The following is a 16,337-nucleotide window of genomic DNA, read 5'->3' on the forward strand; positions in this document are numbered from 1 at the left end:
TTCTGGGACATTCAAAATACGAATGTTCCCCCTTCTTGCATTATTCTCAAGGGACTCCATCCTCTCACTGAGGACCAGATCTTCCTTAGTAAGTTTCTTAATGTCCTCTTTCGCCTGGTCCAGATGGACCGAATGAGCGCCGACAGTCTCTTCTAACACACCAGTTCTTATAGTGAGACTTTCGATTTTGTTATCGAGCGTTTCACAATAATTTTTGAACTCTAGTTGTTTAGCGGATGACTCAGCAAATCCCTTTCTTATCTCCAGCGTAAGAGCTGAAAACATTTCTAGAACAGAGGCTGCTGTCAATGGAGCTTGGAAAGAAGAGGAAGATACTGAATTGGTGTCAAGTTGAACAGGATTAACAGAATCATCTTCGTCTGGGCCACCAGATGCACCTCCCAGTTCGATAGAGTCCAATTCTTCAACCTCTTCAGGGAATACGGTAATAGGATCTTGAGGTAAACTTTGCTCCCGCGATGAAGGCCGGAGCTGAGATTGTCCTAGCAGGAGGAGCTGCTGCTCTGATTCAGGTTCTATAAATGCTTGTGCCTTGACCGCAAAACCCGTAATTTGAGCCATTTCTGAAACTTGAGCTGGGCTATTTTCAGCTGGGCTTTTTTCAGCGCTATCTGTCGCCCAAAGGTATCCACCAGTGTGGCAGGTTGACAGGTAGATAAGGAGTTACTATCAGATGTAGATGCCATGTCTTGATCGTCTAAACCTTCAGATAGATGTAAAATCTGTGGAATGGCTTTAAAATAGGAACGAAGTGAAGGAGTAATTTTTGAACCTGTTGGATGTAATATTTTGGGATCCTTGGACTTTGCCTTAGTTTTACTCTTCACAATCGGGGTTTTGGATTTGAATTCGGTGTTCAAAAAAGAGGATGACTTCGTTTTAGATAATATATTAACACCTTTCACTACTTCTAGCCCCCCTACTGGAGCATCACTTTTTTTTAGTTCTATTCTCTTTCTGCGTCCACGACCTCGACCTCGTTTAGGCTCTCCTTTCGCAGTGTTTAATGGGCTGGCTGTAGTTTTAGGTGCACCAGTGACATTTAAAGTACCCTTGCATGAAAAAGTATGTATATGTCCCTTACTATTAAGAGTATCAAAACAAGAGTCAGGTATAGTAGGAGTGGTAGAAATAGACTCTAGCAACGACAAATCTGTAGGGCTTCTACTGGCCAAATTATAGCCAAAAGACCCCCTCCACTGCAGCAAGGGTAGCAGAATTTTGTAGTACTTCCTTAGAGGATGTAGTTTCGTAACATGTGTCCAAATCTAAGGCACTTCGAGGAGAGAATAAGTTCCTCATTCTCTTGCCCTTCCTTAGCTCCAGTGCTGCTACGGTGATCCTCGGGCTAGATGTTAAAGTAATTGATGATACTGGGCGTTTTTCCGGGAGGGGTGAGCAGCCGCTCACTCGATGGAGAGAAAAACCAGTGTAAGTTTTGTTTTTTATTTCATTTTTAGAATCCAACCTCTCAGCAAAACAAACCCTCTGAATATGATAGATTCCGGGGTTTAGCAGATCGAAGCCCCACTTGCCTGCATTGGCTGAAATCGCCTGAACCCCCTCACAACACCCTTTACCTCCGTGGCTGCAACAGTCACCACCTCCGTCTCCGCCTCGGTCTACACCGCCACTGACTGTTCTGCCTGGGCCGAGATCGGAACACCATGGAGGTAGAGAGAGGACTCCTGCGCACCGCCGAGTGACCAGGAAAAAACCAACCATCAATGTGATTTGGACGATGTAAATGTACTGCAACCGCCACAGCAATTGAAGTCAAGAGTTCAAAATGACGAGCTCAAATGCAGACAAGACGTTACTAGCATCATTACTAGCATCATCGAAATCGGTCACGTATTCATAATGAGCAGAAGGCGATCTTTACAGGGTGATCCGCGCGGAGCACCGCGGCAAGCTAGCTAGCTGCCGCCATGTTCTTCCCACCTAGGTTTGACAATAGTTAAAGATATCGACAAAATAGTCCAAGCTAATTTGGCCACAGTATTTAAAGATTGCCGTAAGCTTCTCCAATCTTGGTCACACCTCCCTTTGTCATTAATAGGTAGGGTCAATCTTGTCAAAATGTCTATTCTCCCAAAGGTTTCGTTTTTGTTTAATACCATTCCCTTATATTTTGATCCAAAACTCTAGCCAAATTGCAATCAAATATTTCTTCTTTTATCTGGAATAACCATCTTCCACAGATCGCCTGGAAAAAACTAAGACGGCGACGTGATAAGGGTGGTTTGGCAGCCCCGGATATAAAATGTTACGCTTGGGCCTTTCAACTATCCCACTCACGAATGCTATTGAAGGGTCCCGTAGCCTTGGGGGTGGGTCTTATGTATACAGCTATGTTGGAGGGGGAAAAAATCGGCCATTCTGGTTTTCTTTTTAAGTTTGGAAATCCTAAGTTTTTAAAAAAAATTAAACTGAAGACTCTACAAGGTTTTGCTAGAACATGGGCTGAAATCATGAAAGGTATAAAAGTAAATTACTTCTGTGAGAAAACTCCTCTGTGGGATCTGCCAGAAAATCCTGCCTGGCTGGATGACACCTTAGCAATCCCACTGAGAGAGGCAGGTTTGGAAGTTTGGGGCGACCTCTTCTATTAGGGAGATCTACTTTCGTGGGAACATTTGCAAGCTAAGGTTGGCTCTAACTTCTCTAGTTTCAAATATATACAGATCCACAGTTGGACGGCGGCTTATAAGGTATCTTCTGCCAATAAGAATAAATTAAAGCTTGGAGGACACAGCCCATTGATTACTGACTTATTAAACAGCGGTCCAGCTAAGAAAGAAATATCTAAATGGTATGACTTTATTCTCGAGGAGTCAGAAGGAGACTTCGTTTTGCCAGACTCTTTATGGGGTTCTGTGATGATGGATTCTGATTTACCAACTCTTTGGAAGTCCTCTTTCGAGCTTTTGTGGAGTATTGTTAAGCCATCTTGGCTACGGAGAAATCACCTTTTTTTCCCTGCATAGGGCGTATTCTTCCCCTCTAAGACTTTCTAAATTTACAGCTGGCCAGTCAGTGTCTTGTACTAAATGTGGTCTGATTGCTGCCTCGGATACGCATATGTTTTTTGAATGTCCTGCTTTAACTACATTCTGGCAGGATATTAGCAATTCCCTTACAGAATCTCTAGGAAGACCTGTGATAATGGACCTGTCTCTAATAATATTTGGAATCTTAGATGGTGTACAATACCCACTCAGGTGTTTAATTTTTTACTCCGTCCTGCTTGCAAGAAGAGAGATCTGCAGGAAATGGAAGGACCCTCTTCCTCCCTCTTTTAGGGATTGGCAAAACTCAGTATTGCAGACTTCACTTACTGACCTGGCCAGATCTGGTAATCACAGTAAAAGAGCTTTTTGGTATTTATTCTCATGGCTTCAGTGATTTACTCGGGTTTTTATTTTTTATTTTTTCCCCCGAGTCCAATGATTGATTTCCTAGGGTGCTTTTAATAATTTGTACCCATGGAACAGCCGATATCCGGCTCATGCCCGGCCCCCTTTCTGGCTGTCAAAACTACTCCAAGGTTCGCCATATGTTGGCGTATTAACGACTTTGTGCCTCTTTGGAATACGGTGGAGAGCTGAGGGACAGGCGGCCCCCATAAGAATGGTATCCCTTCCAGTTGTTTGGTTACACTGAGACAGCTATTTTCCACTAACCCTTTTTGGCACTTCGTCTACATGGAGGTTATGAGGACAAAAAAAAAATTAAAAAAAAAATAATAATAATGTTAAAAAGTTATTTTGTGTTGTTGGCACTGGTTTTGATGTGTGCGGCAATGGCTGTCTTCTTTGTTGCCTTCAGCAGGTGGTGGTAGGTGTTGAGAGAGGTCTTGAATGCCGCCCTGTCATAGTTGTCCTTGCTTGTGCGGCATCTCTCCTCTCCAACTGTTTGCTGTCTCGTTTCACTGTTCTGAGTTCTTGGGTCTACCAGCTGGCCTTTTAGGAGGATTTTCTCTGGATGTTGCTTTTGATGGGGACTATTCTGTCTACGTAATTGGTGATTCAGGCGTTGATGTTTTTCACTCCCTGTTTGAGGTTGGTGGCGGTAGCAAGGTTGGAGGTTTTGAGGGTGTTCGCCCAGCTGCTCTGAAATTTTGTTCCACCTACGGTTGGGCGCAGACGCTAGAGCTGCTGAAGTTCGATGGAGTGATCAGTCCATGTGAGTTCTTTGACATGGCTATATTTGCTGCAGTTGTTGGAGGTGAAAATTGGGTCCAGCATGTGTTGTGCGGTGTGTGTAGGGTCATGGATGATCTTGGACAATCTGAGGCTGCTCATTCTGTTGAGGAGGTGTGCAGTGTTTTTGTTGTTGGTGTCGTCGATGTGGAAATTTAGGTCCCAGAGGAAGATGTAGTCCTCGGAGTCTAAGGCTAGGGGCACAATGAAGTCTGTAATGGTGTTGCAGAAACTAGAGCGTGGGCTTGGGGGTTGGTATGCATGGGTGACTGTGATGGTTGTCTTGTCATCTGAGCTTGAAGTTGAAATGTTCATGGGGGTGGTTGTGTTGTCGATGGTGGTGGTACTCTGTATTGTCAGACTGGACTACGGCAATGGCCTCTATGCCGGAATCAACATAAAACTGCCCTGCAAGCTCCAGACCATCCAGCACACAGCAGCCAGACTAACTCTACAATCCCCCGGCACAACCACGTCAAGCAACACCTCTGCAATCTCCAGTGCCTCCCCATCGAAAGAAGAATAACCTTCCCGGGCAGGAAGGCTCTGACACACTGCAATTGGTATGAGCCTGATCTCACACAGAGGACTGATTTCCTGCCACAGATGGCCTGGCAGACAGGACTGGGTTGCTGGGTTGAAAGAATACTTGTGCACTTCCAGGACCACTCTTTGAAATTTTTGGATAGAAGTACTGGGCCTCTGACCCTTCCAAGACAGTACACTTCAGGACCAATGAAGAACTCTGCTAAGAAGAAGGACTGCTGTGATGTAAAAAGAACTGGCGCTGTGTGGGACTGCTGACCTGGAAGAGCTGCTTTTGTACTCTGATGTGCTGCCTGTTGCCTGCTACTTGCTTCCTTTTGCCCTGCTGAGGAAAAGGACTGGACCCATCTCAATTGAATCTAGGGTGACTCCAAGGGCTTCCTGGCTTGCCCCCTATTCTGACGTGATACAAAGCCGCACAAAGTGTGGTTAAAGTACTTACCTGTCAGCACAAAATATTTTTTGTTCTGGAAAGTAGCCTTAAAAGTAATGTAAACAGCTCAATGCGTTACTTTAATTCAAAATGGAATGTCATGGGTGGTACATGTGTGGTCCCACGCTACTACCTATGGTTTTTTATGTAGTCGTATCTACTATAATTGGTAGTCAGGGGTTGGCACCAAAAGATAACAGCACCTTGACACACGCTCTAACAACAACAAATGTTATTATTTCCCCTATCTTTTCTTACATTATGTTTGCTGCACTGTGCAGCACACTTCAAACCTTTGTAGAGTTTTAAGGGGACATTAAAGTCTTCCTAAAATTCTGCAACAGCACCTGAACTCTGCCATCTGTGAGTCATGCCGTGCCAAGAAGTGCCAATCCAGCCCTGGGCCCTTGAAAGAGAGCTTTTGCTGATCCATCAATCCCAACGCATTGACAGCTTTGTGCCAATTGGAATCAACGCAAAGCAGTAGCTGATCGACAACATCACTTCAACAGACTGCATGGCTCAATGACGATAGACTGCGCGGCTCAATGACAGTGCATCTCCTGCATCGTAAAAGAGTTAGTCAATGAAGTCTCATTGACTGAGAGGATCAGAACTGAAACATCGAGTTTTTTTAAGTCGACGCCTCCTCCATCCAAGGTACTTTTTTAGCAGGACCCTCATGAGTCCTAAAGCCGGCATGCCCTTCATTTTGGTAAGCCTGAACTTTGTATATACCCAGGTCCAGGCCGACCTTAAGTAACCCTTAAGTGCTATTTGACTCTGAGCACTATATTTTGATTTATTTTTTAAAAATTCTGATTTTTGGATGTTTGTCATTTTGGTTTTGTTTTACTCCAAAAATTATTATCTATTTTTCTAAAGCTGTGTGCAATATTTAGGTGGTGTTTTCATCGTATTACTGTGTGAGTGCATTGCACAAATACTTTACACATTGCCTCTTAAAGATAAGCCTGGCGACTCTGTGCCAAGCTACTAGAAGGTGAGCACAGGTCATCCTTTAGTGTGTATCTAGCTCACCCCAACTAGCGGTTCCTACTTGGACAGGGTGCATACTTCTGCCAACCAGAAATCCCAGATCTAGCAGTGATCTTGCAAAACATTCTCTTTCCTTACACATACACTAAGTTCATTGGTCTGAGTGTCTCTCTAACTGAAAGAACATCTCTTTGTTAGTGTAATCTACATTTTGGTCACCACCTTTGAAATAGGACCTGAGCTATCCTCAACCATCTGTAAGAATGTGTTGTTAATGAGGGGAAGCAGTATAGATCGCTGCATCAGGCGATGCACCCCTGTGTTTTGGGTCAAATTATTACTGAAATTCTACTAGAAAATGCACCTTTATTCACAAATTTTCAACCATTTTCTTGGGGGGGGTGGAGTACTCCCCCCGATCCTCAAGGGAAACATCAACCTTGTTTGTTACACTTGCTTGCGCGCCAACATTCGTTAACTGGCATTACACTACATAACTTTCAAATTCCACCAGTCGCCACTGCAATATGGTAATATAGCTCTTCTTCTGTTTGTCATTGCATGCCTGCTACAAGAACCTCATACTTTCGACCAATTGAACTTAGCGGCTATGTACTGGCAGTCGTCCTGTTATATTATTGTTCCAGGGAGCTGATGCGGGTATAGTTCTCTTTTATGAGCAAGTGGGGTGAGTCATAAACTGCAAATCATGATGAGACAAACCTTAACTTGCAGCCAATTAAAGTGATGCCCATGTGTGTAGAAAACCCTAACTTGTATTATTGAAGCTGTCTACATGCTAATGAAGATCACAGAATGTGCTCCTGAATGTACATATATGCGGCATAGGTGAATTTGCTGCCGCTGTCCATTTCACAACTCAGGTACCCTGTTAGTCAAAATGTCTGCTGTTAGAGATCCCCAGTGAAGAGAGATGTACAACCATTGTGCACTCTAAGCAATGGTCCTTACCTGCTGTTCCTGTTGTCTTCCTGGCGGCTGGCTGTAACCTTCTTCTACATCACTGCATTTAGGATCAATGAGCTCTGGATCCCTTCAATAGAGAAACATGCAAAAACAGTTTCAGGGCTGAGCTGTTTCCGCCATGAAGCATCCATCGCATTTTTGCGTACATGTGAGCTGGTTTGCCCTGTTAAAACAACTGTGAAAATTTACAAAATGCAAACCTAAGCCTGCTTGCGATCATAACTTGTATGACACCATTGGATAACCATGAAAGGCTCTGCAAGTCAGCAGCGGCCAGTGGAGGTAAGAGTGGTGGGCCGGGTTGGGGAGGGGATTCGACAGACAACCACGAAGGAAAAGTAAATAAATAATTAATTTTTCATCTCCGCTGTCTGTCAAAATCTCCCCTCCCCCCCTGGTCCCACCGCCCCACAATTCTAATCTGCACTGGCCGTGGTTGCTACAAGTGATAAATAGGGTGATAAGCTAATTTAGCCTGCATCAAACTGAAAATGATCCGACAACTAAGTTTAAGAGGGACAGTGCTGTCAATGTGTCTTTATTGAATCTGCAGCCTGTCTTTGAAAATTTTGAGCTTATTTTAATAATGAAAAGACATCAGCTTAACTATTTCATGTCAACAGTAGGTCAGGTTGGACTTTGTGCTCTGTCTCTTCATAGAGGTAATGGCTGAAGACAATTATGCCCTATTTAAAAATGGCAATTAAAGCACCTTTTTATTTCTCTACTGGCATCTTTTCAAAGACTAATACTGAGTGACCGTCCTGCACTTGCCAGAAGCGATCTCTCCCAACGTGCTCCATGCCCCGACCCGACCCAGAACTGGTATCGTTAAGATATTTCTACAGACTGCTACTGGCCGAATTCAGATTTATTATCTCTCCGCCCGCATTAGTGCAGATTAATTTTGCGCCCGCTCTGCTCACGCTACAGCTGCTTGCCAAATTCAGATTTATTATCTCTCCGCCCGCATTAGTCCAGATTCGTTTTGCGCCCGCTCTGCTCACGCTACAGCTGCTTGCCAAATTCAGATTTAACTCTCCGCCCGCATTAGTGCAGACTCATTCTGTGCCCGCCCTGCTCACGCTACAGCTGCTCGCATTACCGCTGATTTGTTATTATAGAATTTGGGTCCCGCTCTGCTCGCACTTCAGCTGCTTAACTCTATGCATACCTGATCGATTGAAGTAGCGCTCTGCTCGCACTACTGACATTTTCTTGTGTGCTAGAGTGCTGTTTATTTTCCGTAGCGCTACACAGGAGTTTGGATCACTTCAGAGCGCTATACTGCCACAGTGCACATTAGGTTACCAATCAACTGTGTTGTCTGCCTTTAAACTGTGTCATTGATTTTGGGCTAATTGTACTGGCGCCATTGCCCTTTTCCCTAGCCTAACTCAGGTTGTGCCCTAATCTGTTCGTGGTAGACTTGTTGGCTCGCAGCCATTTTGTTGTTTGTTGTTTAACCCCGAGCCCAGTTCCCCACCACGATCCCGCCTCCCAGCTGCCCCGCCCTCGCCCCTCCCCTCTCCTCCATCCACTTAAGACAGATGCCCTCCCGCGCAGCGTCCACGCGCTGCGGCCACGCCGAAGATGAGCCAAAGGTAAGCCCGTCTATGCCCGTCCGCGCCTGGACCGCGCCCAGCGCCTGTCCCCCTGGTCCCCGCCACTCCCAAGCCACTAAAACCACTTATGATGCCGCTACTCTCCTCGCCCTTAACCCCGGACGCACCCCACTATGCTGCGAAGCCACCCCAGGACGTACCCTCGGCCCATTCGCCTGCCTCTCCTGCAAGTTCAACTGCTTCAGGACCCTCACCAAACCCACTTCCTCCACACACATCTCCGAACCCAACCGCCTGAAATGCATCCTACTGAACACCCGCTCGGTCCACAGACATGCAACAGAACTCTGGGACCTAATCGACACTGCGTCACCTGACATCGCCTTCCTTACTGAAACATGGATGAACGCATCTTCTGCTCCCGACATCGCCATAGCCATACCGGACGCTTACAAGATTATTCGAAAAGACCGCTCCAATCAAACTGGAGGAGGCATCGCCATCGTCCACAGAAACACCATCAAAATCACAACCAGCTCCGACGACAATCTTGCAACCGCCGAACACCTCCACTTCCAGATCCACGCCGACCCCAGGACCACCCTTAGAGGCACCCTCATTTACAGGCCTCCAGGCACCCACACTCAATTCAGCGACGACATCACAGACTTCGTCAGCCCGCACGCCCTCGCCTCCGAGAACTACATTCTTCTAGGAGACCTCAACTACCACTTTGAAAACATACTCGACAGCAACACCACCACCCTTCTGGACAACCTGGCCAATCTCGGACTCAAACAACTTGTTGACACCCCCACTCACACAGCCGGACACACGCTCGACCCCATCTTCACCTCCAGCAAGCACATCTCCTTCGATCGCACTACAGCTCTCTACTGGACGGATCACAGCTGTGTTCACTTCAGCTACAAAACCACCCTGACCCACAACCGCCCACAACCCATTCCCAGGAGAAACTGGAACAAAATCACCACCGACCAACTCCTCACATCACTCAACCAAAACCCTCCCACCCTCTCAATGGACCCAGACCAAGCGGCCACCAACCTCAGGCAATGGATTATCCACAGTGCGGACGAATTAGCCCCCCTGAAAAAGCACCAGTTGAAATCAGCCAACAAAAAGGCTCCCTGGTTCAATGATGAACTTAAAAAATCCAAGAAGCTATGCCGCACCATGGAGAAGAATTGGAGAAAAAACCCAACCTCAGACAACATGGCCTCCCTCAAGACAGCCACCCGCAAACACCACCAACTGATTCGATCCGCCAAGAAATCAGCATTCAAGGACCGTCTCGACAACAATTCTCATAACAGCAAGGAACTCTTCAATATCGTCAAAGAATTCACTAACCCCACCGCAGCATCCAACGACATCACTCCCTCCCAAGACCTCGGCGATGCGCTATCCGCCTTCTTCTACAACAAAATTGCCGACATCCACAACAGCTTCAAGAATACTCCCACCCCCTTCAGATCCCACTCCTCCCACTTACAACCTCAGTGCCTGGAACCCAATCACCACTGAAGACACCATTCGCCTCATGAACTCAATCCACTCTGGCTCGCCTTCTGACCCCTGTCCCCACCACATCTTCAACAAAGCTGACTCCATCATCGCACCCCAACTCTGCGATGTCATCAACTGCTCTTTCAACTCTGCCACCTTCCCAGAAATCTGGAAACACGCCGAACTCAGCGCCCTTCTGAAAAAACCCACAGCAGACCCCTCAGAACTGAAAAACTACCGACCCATATCCCTCCTCCCTTTCCCGGCCAAAGTCATCGAGAAAGCCGTCAACAGCCAGGTCACCGCCTTCCTTGAATCCAACAACTCCCTTGATCCATCTCAATCCCGATTTCGAGCCAAACACAGCACCGAAACCGCCCTCATTGCAGCGACCGACGACATCCGAGCACTCCTGGACAACGGAGAAACAGTGGCCCTCATCCTATTCGACCTCTCCGCCGCTTTCGACACAGTCTGCCACAGCACCCTTATACAACGCCTCAGCAACATCGGCATACAAGGAAAAGCCTTGGACTGGATCATCTCGTTCCTAGCTGGGAGAACTCAGAGAGTCCGACTTCCCCCATTCTACTCAGAGGCCACCGAAGTCATCTGCGGCTTACCTCAAGGATCCTCACTCAGTCCCACCCTCTTCAACGTCTACATGAGCCCTCTCGCCTCTATCGCGCGTCAACACAACCTCAACATCATCTCTTACGCCGACGACACCCAGCTAATCCTTTCCCTCACCAAAGACCCCAACACCGCCAAAACCAATCTTCACGAAGGCATGAAAGAAGTAGCCGAATGGATGATTCACTACTCCTGAGGCGGAAAGCCGGGAGCTGCATTTGTGTTGCCTGTATTAACTTTTAAACCATTTGAGTGTTACTTTACTGTGTTTTTAAAAATACGATCCTACCTTGACAAAGTCCTTTGCTCACGATCTGGGACCCTGCTGAAAGCGAGCAGCGCCTCCCAAACACCGACAACGCCCTCTGGCTGACGCCATTGACGGCGTGCACCGAGGCCACGCCCCCTTTTTTGGCCACGCCCCCCGCCTCTTCCTCTCCCTCAACATAAAATGTGCCACTGGAGGAAGCGCATCGGACGAGCGCAGCGGGAGCGCCGTTTGCGCGCCGAAGGCGCGCTTAAGGCAAGCCCGTCTGCGCCCGTCCGCGCCAGACCGTGCCTAGGGCCAGGCACTCTGGACCTTTCCCCTCAATCCAGGCTATCGTACTCTAGGGACTCTCTGCTACAGTTGAACCAGCCTTTACAGGCCCCCTGCGCCAACTCCCTTAAAGGTGAGGACCGCTGCAACAAATGTCTATATTGCCCATTTAAACTTTCTCCTACATTTAAGAACCAACTTCCCCCGACAATTATTAATATGGCTCTACTAAATTGTAGATCTCTACCCAAACACTCCCAGGAAATATATATGTTACTAGAAGAGGAGAATTTGGAGATCCTGTTTCTTACAGAGACATGGCTCACACCAGACTCGGACCATGACATTGTACGGGCGTTACCTCAGGGTTACCTCCTGCAACATTTAGACCGAGCAAAGGGAAAGGGAGGAGGGATTGCTATCATCTACAGGGACCGATTCACATGTCGTTTTCACGACAGTCCCCTATCAAACTGTGAAAATGTACACTTTAACATCCAACTATCCCCATGTAAATCCCTCTCAGGACTCCTCATCTACCGCCCACCAGGGTCACTGGGTCAATTCTGTAGTTCCCTGGTGGAATTTTCAACTATACTGTCCAGCACCTCGCCCAACATGATAGTCCTAGGGGACCTTAATATTCATTTTGACATCAGCGAGGATAACACCGCCTCAGAATTGCTTGCAGACCTAGCTACCCTTCAGCTCCACCTACAGAGCAATGAGCCCACGCACAGGCTCGGACATCTACTTGACCCCATCATAAGTAACATGAGCAATTTTAAAACTAAGGCCCCGATCCCGTTGCCATGGTCGGACCACTTACTCATCCCTTTTAGGTGGGAAATACCCCATATCCTTCCGCCTAATAGACCCTCAGATAAACTCACGCGTCCATGGGCCAAGTTAGATACTGAGAATTGGAAGCAGGTTTTGGAATCCCACAAACCTCCCCTGGAAACAGATCCTATCAAAGCAGATAGGAAGTTTTCCTCCTGGATTGAAAACTCCCTTAACATGACTCTCCCCAAAAAATCTCATCCTACCTCCCATAAAAAAACATCCGCTCCTTGGTTCTCACAAGAGACCCGCCAGCTAAAGAAACTCTGCAAAAAAGCCGAAAGAGAATGGAGGAAAGACTTCGACCCTAGCCGCAAGAAGGACTACAGATTGTCCATTCTTACGTATAAAAAAGCCCTGAAAAATGCCCAAACCGCTTTTTTCCAAGAGAAAATCAGCTCGGCATCATGCTCATCTAGGGAGACTTTCCTAATCGTTAAACAACTTCTCAAAACACCAGAACCCACCGGCTCTATCGATCCATCAAACAACCATTGTGATGAACTGGCCATGTTTTTTGACCAAAAGATCTTAAATATTTTACAGTCACTCCCACCCCTTCCCCCGACTGACCAGACATTGCCATTGGTACCGCAGGGCAACGATCTCAACACGGGATTTGATTCATTTACCCCGATAAGTCCTGATACTCTGTCCCCTATCCTCCAATCACTTAAAAGTGGCTCACCTTCGGACCCCGCCCCAGTCAGAATCTTAAAGCTGGTTGCACCTACTATTCTTGAACCATGGGCAGATGTGATCAATGCCTCGCTGACCAACGGATTGGTTCCCCCCAGCTGGAAAAAGGCGAAGGTGAGGGCCTTACTGAAAAAACCTAACCTAGACCCCCTCAACCTTTCCAACTTTAGACCGATCTCCCTCCTTCCATGCACCAGCAAGATCACAGAAAAATTTATCAACTCTCAGCTCTCTAAGTATCTTGAATCCAACGAATTACTTAAATCATCACAGACAGGCTTTCGCCCGGGCCAGGGCACTGAAACAGCAATGGTGACGGTAGTCGAGGAAGCCAGGAGGATCATGGACACAGGAGGATCAGTGGCAGTGATCCTCCTGGACCTAAGCGCGGCCTTCGACACGGTCAACCACCAGATCATGGCCCAGCGACTCAGAGACCTTGGGATCACAGGCATCCCCCTGTCTTGGCTGAAATCATTTCTGCAGGACCGCTCATTCCAGGTCATAGAGGGCAATTTTACATCGAAAGAGACCCCTATACGTTGCGGAGTGCCTCAGGGCTCCTCCTTGAGCCCTACACTCTTCAACGTATATATGTCCCCCCTGGAAAAGATAGTTACCTCACACGGGATAAAACTCCTGACATACGCAGATGATACGCAGCTGGTGGTTTCCCTCTCCCAGCAGGAAAATTCCACCATAGACCTCTACTCCTGCTTAAAAGACATAGTCAGCTGGATGGACAGATCTCACTTGAAGCTGAATAGCGACAAAACCGAGATCATGGTGATGGGGAACCAAGCCCACTTCCATCCAGACTCCCTCTGGCCCCCCTGTATGGGTAAACCCCCAACTCCCAAGCCTGAGATTAAAAGCCTCGGTATATGGCTTGACAAAAACCTCACCATGCAAACCCAAGCTAGGAAAACGGCTAGAGTTTGCTTCGGTATCCTACGGTCCACCCGAAAAATTCTGCCATTGCTCCCTTTCCAATCAAGGAAACTCTTGATCCAAGGTCTCGTCCTATCAAGACTGGACTACGGCAACGCACTGTACCTGGGTGTCCCCCAGAAGGTTATAACTAAATTACAAGTAGTACAAAACGCTGCTGCTAGGATTTTGACCAACACTAAGACCCGTTGTTCGGCCAAACCAGCTATCCGGGAACTACACTGGTTACCCATCATAGAAAGAGTACAGTTCAAAGCGCTCTGCCTCACGCACAAAATTCTCAATGGAAAAGCTCCCCCATACTCAAAGATCTAGTCACTCCTTATATCACCTCCAGACCCCTCCGATCCTCTAACGCCCACCTCACACGAGTTCCTGAGATCAACAGAGCACGAACAGGAGGCCGTTGTTTTTCGTATAATGCGCCCAAATTGTGGAACTCCCTGCCCTCTGACCTTCGGGCACAACCCAATCTGCTTGCATTCCGGAAAGCACTGAAGACATGGCTGTTCCCATGAGCCCCCTCTTCCTATCTCATCAGTAATGGGTCAGCGCTGGGACGCTTACGGGCAGCTATGCGCTTTAGAAATCTTATAAATAAATAAAATAAATAAATGAAACAGAGCCACCTAAAACTCAACTCAGACAAAACGGAGGTGCTCATCCTAGGATCCTCCCCCTCAGCTTGGGACGACTCTTGGTGGCCTTCCGCTCTGGGCACAGCACCCACACCCACAGACCATGCACGTAACCTTGGCTTCATCCTAGACTCCTCTCTCTCAATGTCCAGACAAGTCAACGCCGTCTCGTCCTCCTGCTTCAACGTCCTTCGCATTCTCAAAAAGATCTTCCGCTGGATCCCCCTCGAGACAAGAAAGACTGTCACCCATGCACTGGTCACGAGTCGTCTGGATTATGGCAACACACTTTACGCCGGAATTACAACAAAATTACAGAAAAAACTCCAGCGCATCCAAAACGCATCAGCGAGACTCATATTAGACATCCCGCGCCAAGAACACATCACCGGACACCTAAAAGACCTCCACTGGGTTCCCGTCAACAAAAGAATTACTTTCCGCCTTCTCACCCACGCACACAAGGCCCTCTATAATCTAGGACCCGAATGCCTCAACACTCGACTGTCCTTCTACAAACCCACCCGCCAACTAAGATCATCCAATCAAGCCCTCGCCGCAGTTCCGCGCATCCGAAAATCCACCATGGGTGGCAGATCCTTCTCCTTCCTGGCTGCCAAGACCTGGAACTCACTCCCCACCCACCTCCGCCTTACTCAGAACCACATCTCGTTCAGAAAAGAACTGAAAACCTGGCTATTCGACAAATAATGATCCCCTCCCTCTAGCGCCTTGAGACCCTCTGGGTGAGTAGTGCGCTATATAAATGCCCGAACTTAAACTTAAACTTAATGGAGACAGCCTCCTCTTAGGGAAGTAGCTGAATGTATGAAGGTGAACACATTCTTACCCTGTGGTACAAGTACATATGATGCACACATACTCACTCTTGCATGGGCTTCCTGTGATGCTGGCCTCTCACATGGATGTAATTATCTATGTTTCCGTAGAGATGCTCTTTCATCGATATCTCTTCATGGTTTTCAACATGCTGTTAAACAGAATAAACAGAGATTGTATTCCAGAAGAGAACATTCATTGAATAACGTAAGTAGCAGTGTTTGCTGGTTATAAACAATGCAATAATAGCAACATAGTTATGATGCATGGGAGCAAAACGTATAATATTGATAGAGCGCAACTTCGCTCTCTATTTGTAGGGGTGCGTTATAATCATGGTTAGTCCGCATCCACATGTTACCCGTTGTATCATGCAAATTGGAACGTGAAGTATAATAACGTGTAAGCAGAATGTTAAGAGTTCTTTATGTAACTAAATAATTAACGTAGTAAATGTACAAATGTAGGTAATCATATATGTGTGAAGTATATTCATGACTAATGGACATATCTTTTATAAAGGCTCCTGTTATGTGTTTCGTTTCTCCCTGTTCGCTCTCGGGTTGAAGGTTGCTAATTAGAATTTATTTGCTTGTGGAATTCTCTCTTTTCATATCGCCAAAGCAGGTGCAGGAATTTGTCCTCGTTAGTTTGAATAATGTCTTTGTTTTAGGAGTCGGAAAAGACCTAGGGAGGAGAGGATGCCTTTGAACAAGTGGAGCTGATAATGTAGGAGGATTTAATTTGTGTCTGGAAAGGCCTGGGTACCAAGGTCAACGAAAAAGAGGCTGAATGTCCACTACCTCATGGAAGGTTACCGAACAAGAGGGGTCTAATTGAATGAAGTGATCTCGTGTTGTATTTAGGGGTGTGATTTTTGATTTTTTGTATTAGAGTTAGGGGCAGAGT

At 46.9% G+C, this 16,337-nt stretch overlaps 1 protein-coding gene across 1 annotated transcript in view; it reads right to left on the reverse strand.

The window, feature by feature from the left end:
• The window catches only part of LOC144767649 (B-cell receptor CD22-like), a 242,245-nt gene that overhangs the window by 12,117 nt on the left and 213,791 nt on the right, over positions 1 to 16,337 (reverse strand). Inside the window, exons 9-10 of the mRNA XM_078651048.1 lie at positions 15,476 to 15,579; positions 7,177 to 7,258 (exon numbers count right to left, since the gene is read on the reverse strand). Coding sequence (XP_078507174.1) covers positions 7,177 to 7,258; positions 15,476 to 15,579 — 186 coding nt within the window. The remainder of the gene's footprint in view (positions 1 to 7,176; positions 7,259 to 15,475; positions 15,580 to 16,337) is intronic.

Source organism: Lissotriton helveticus, chromosome 7 (genome assembly GCF_964261635.1).
Source record: "Lissotriton helveticus chromosome 7, aLisHel1.1, whole genome shotgun sequence".
Classification (NCBI taxonomy): Eukaryota; Metazoa; Chordata; class Amphibia; order Caudata; family Salamandridae; genus Lissotriton; species Lissotriton helveticus.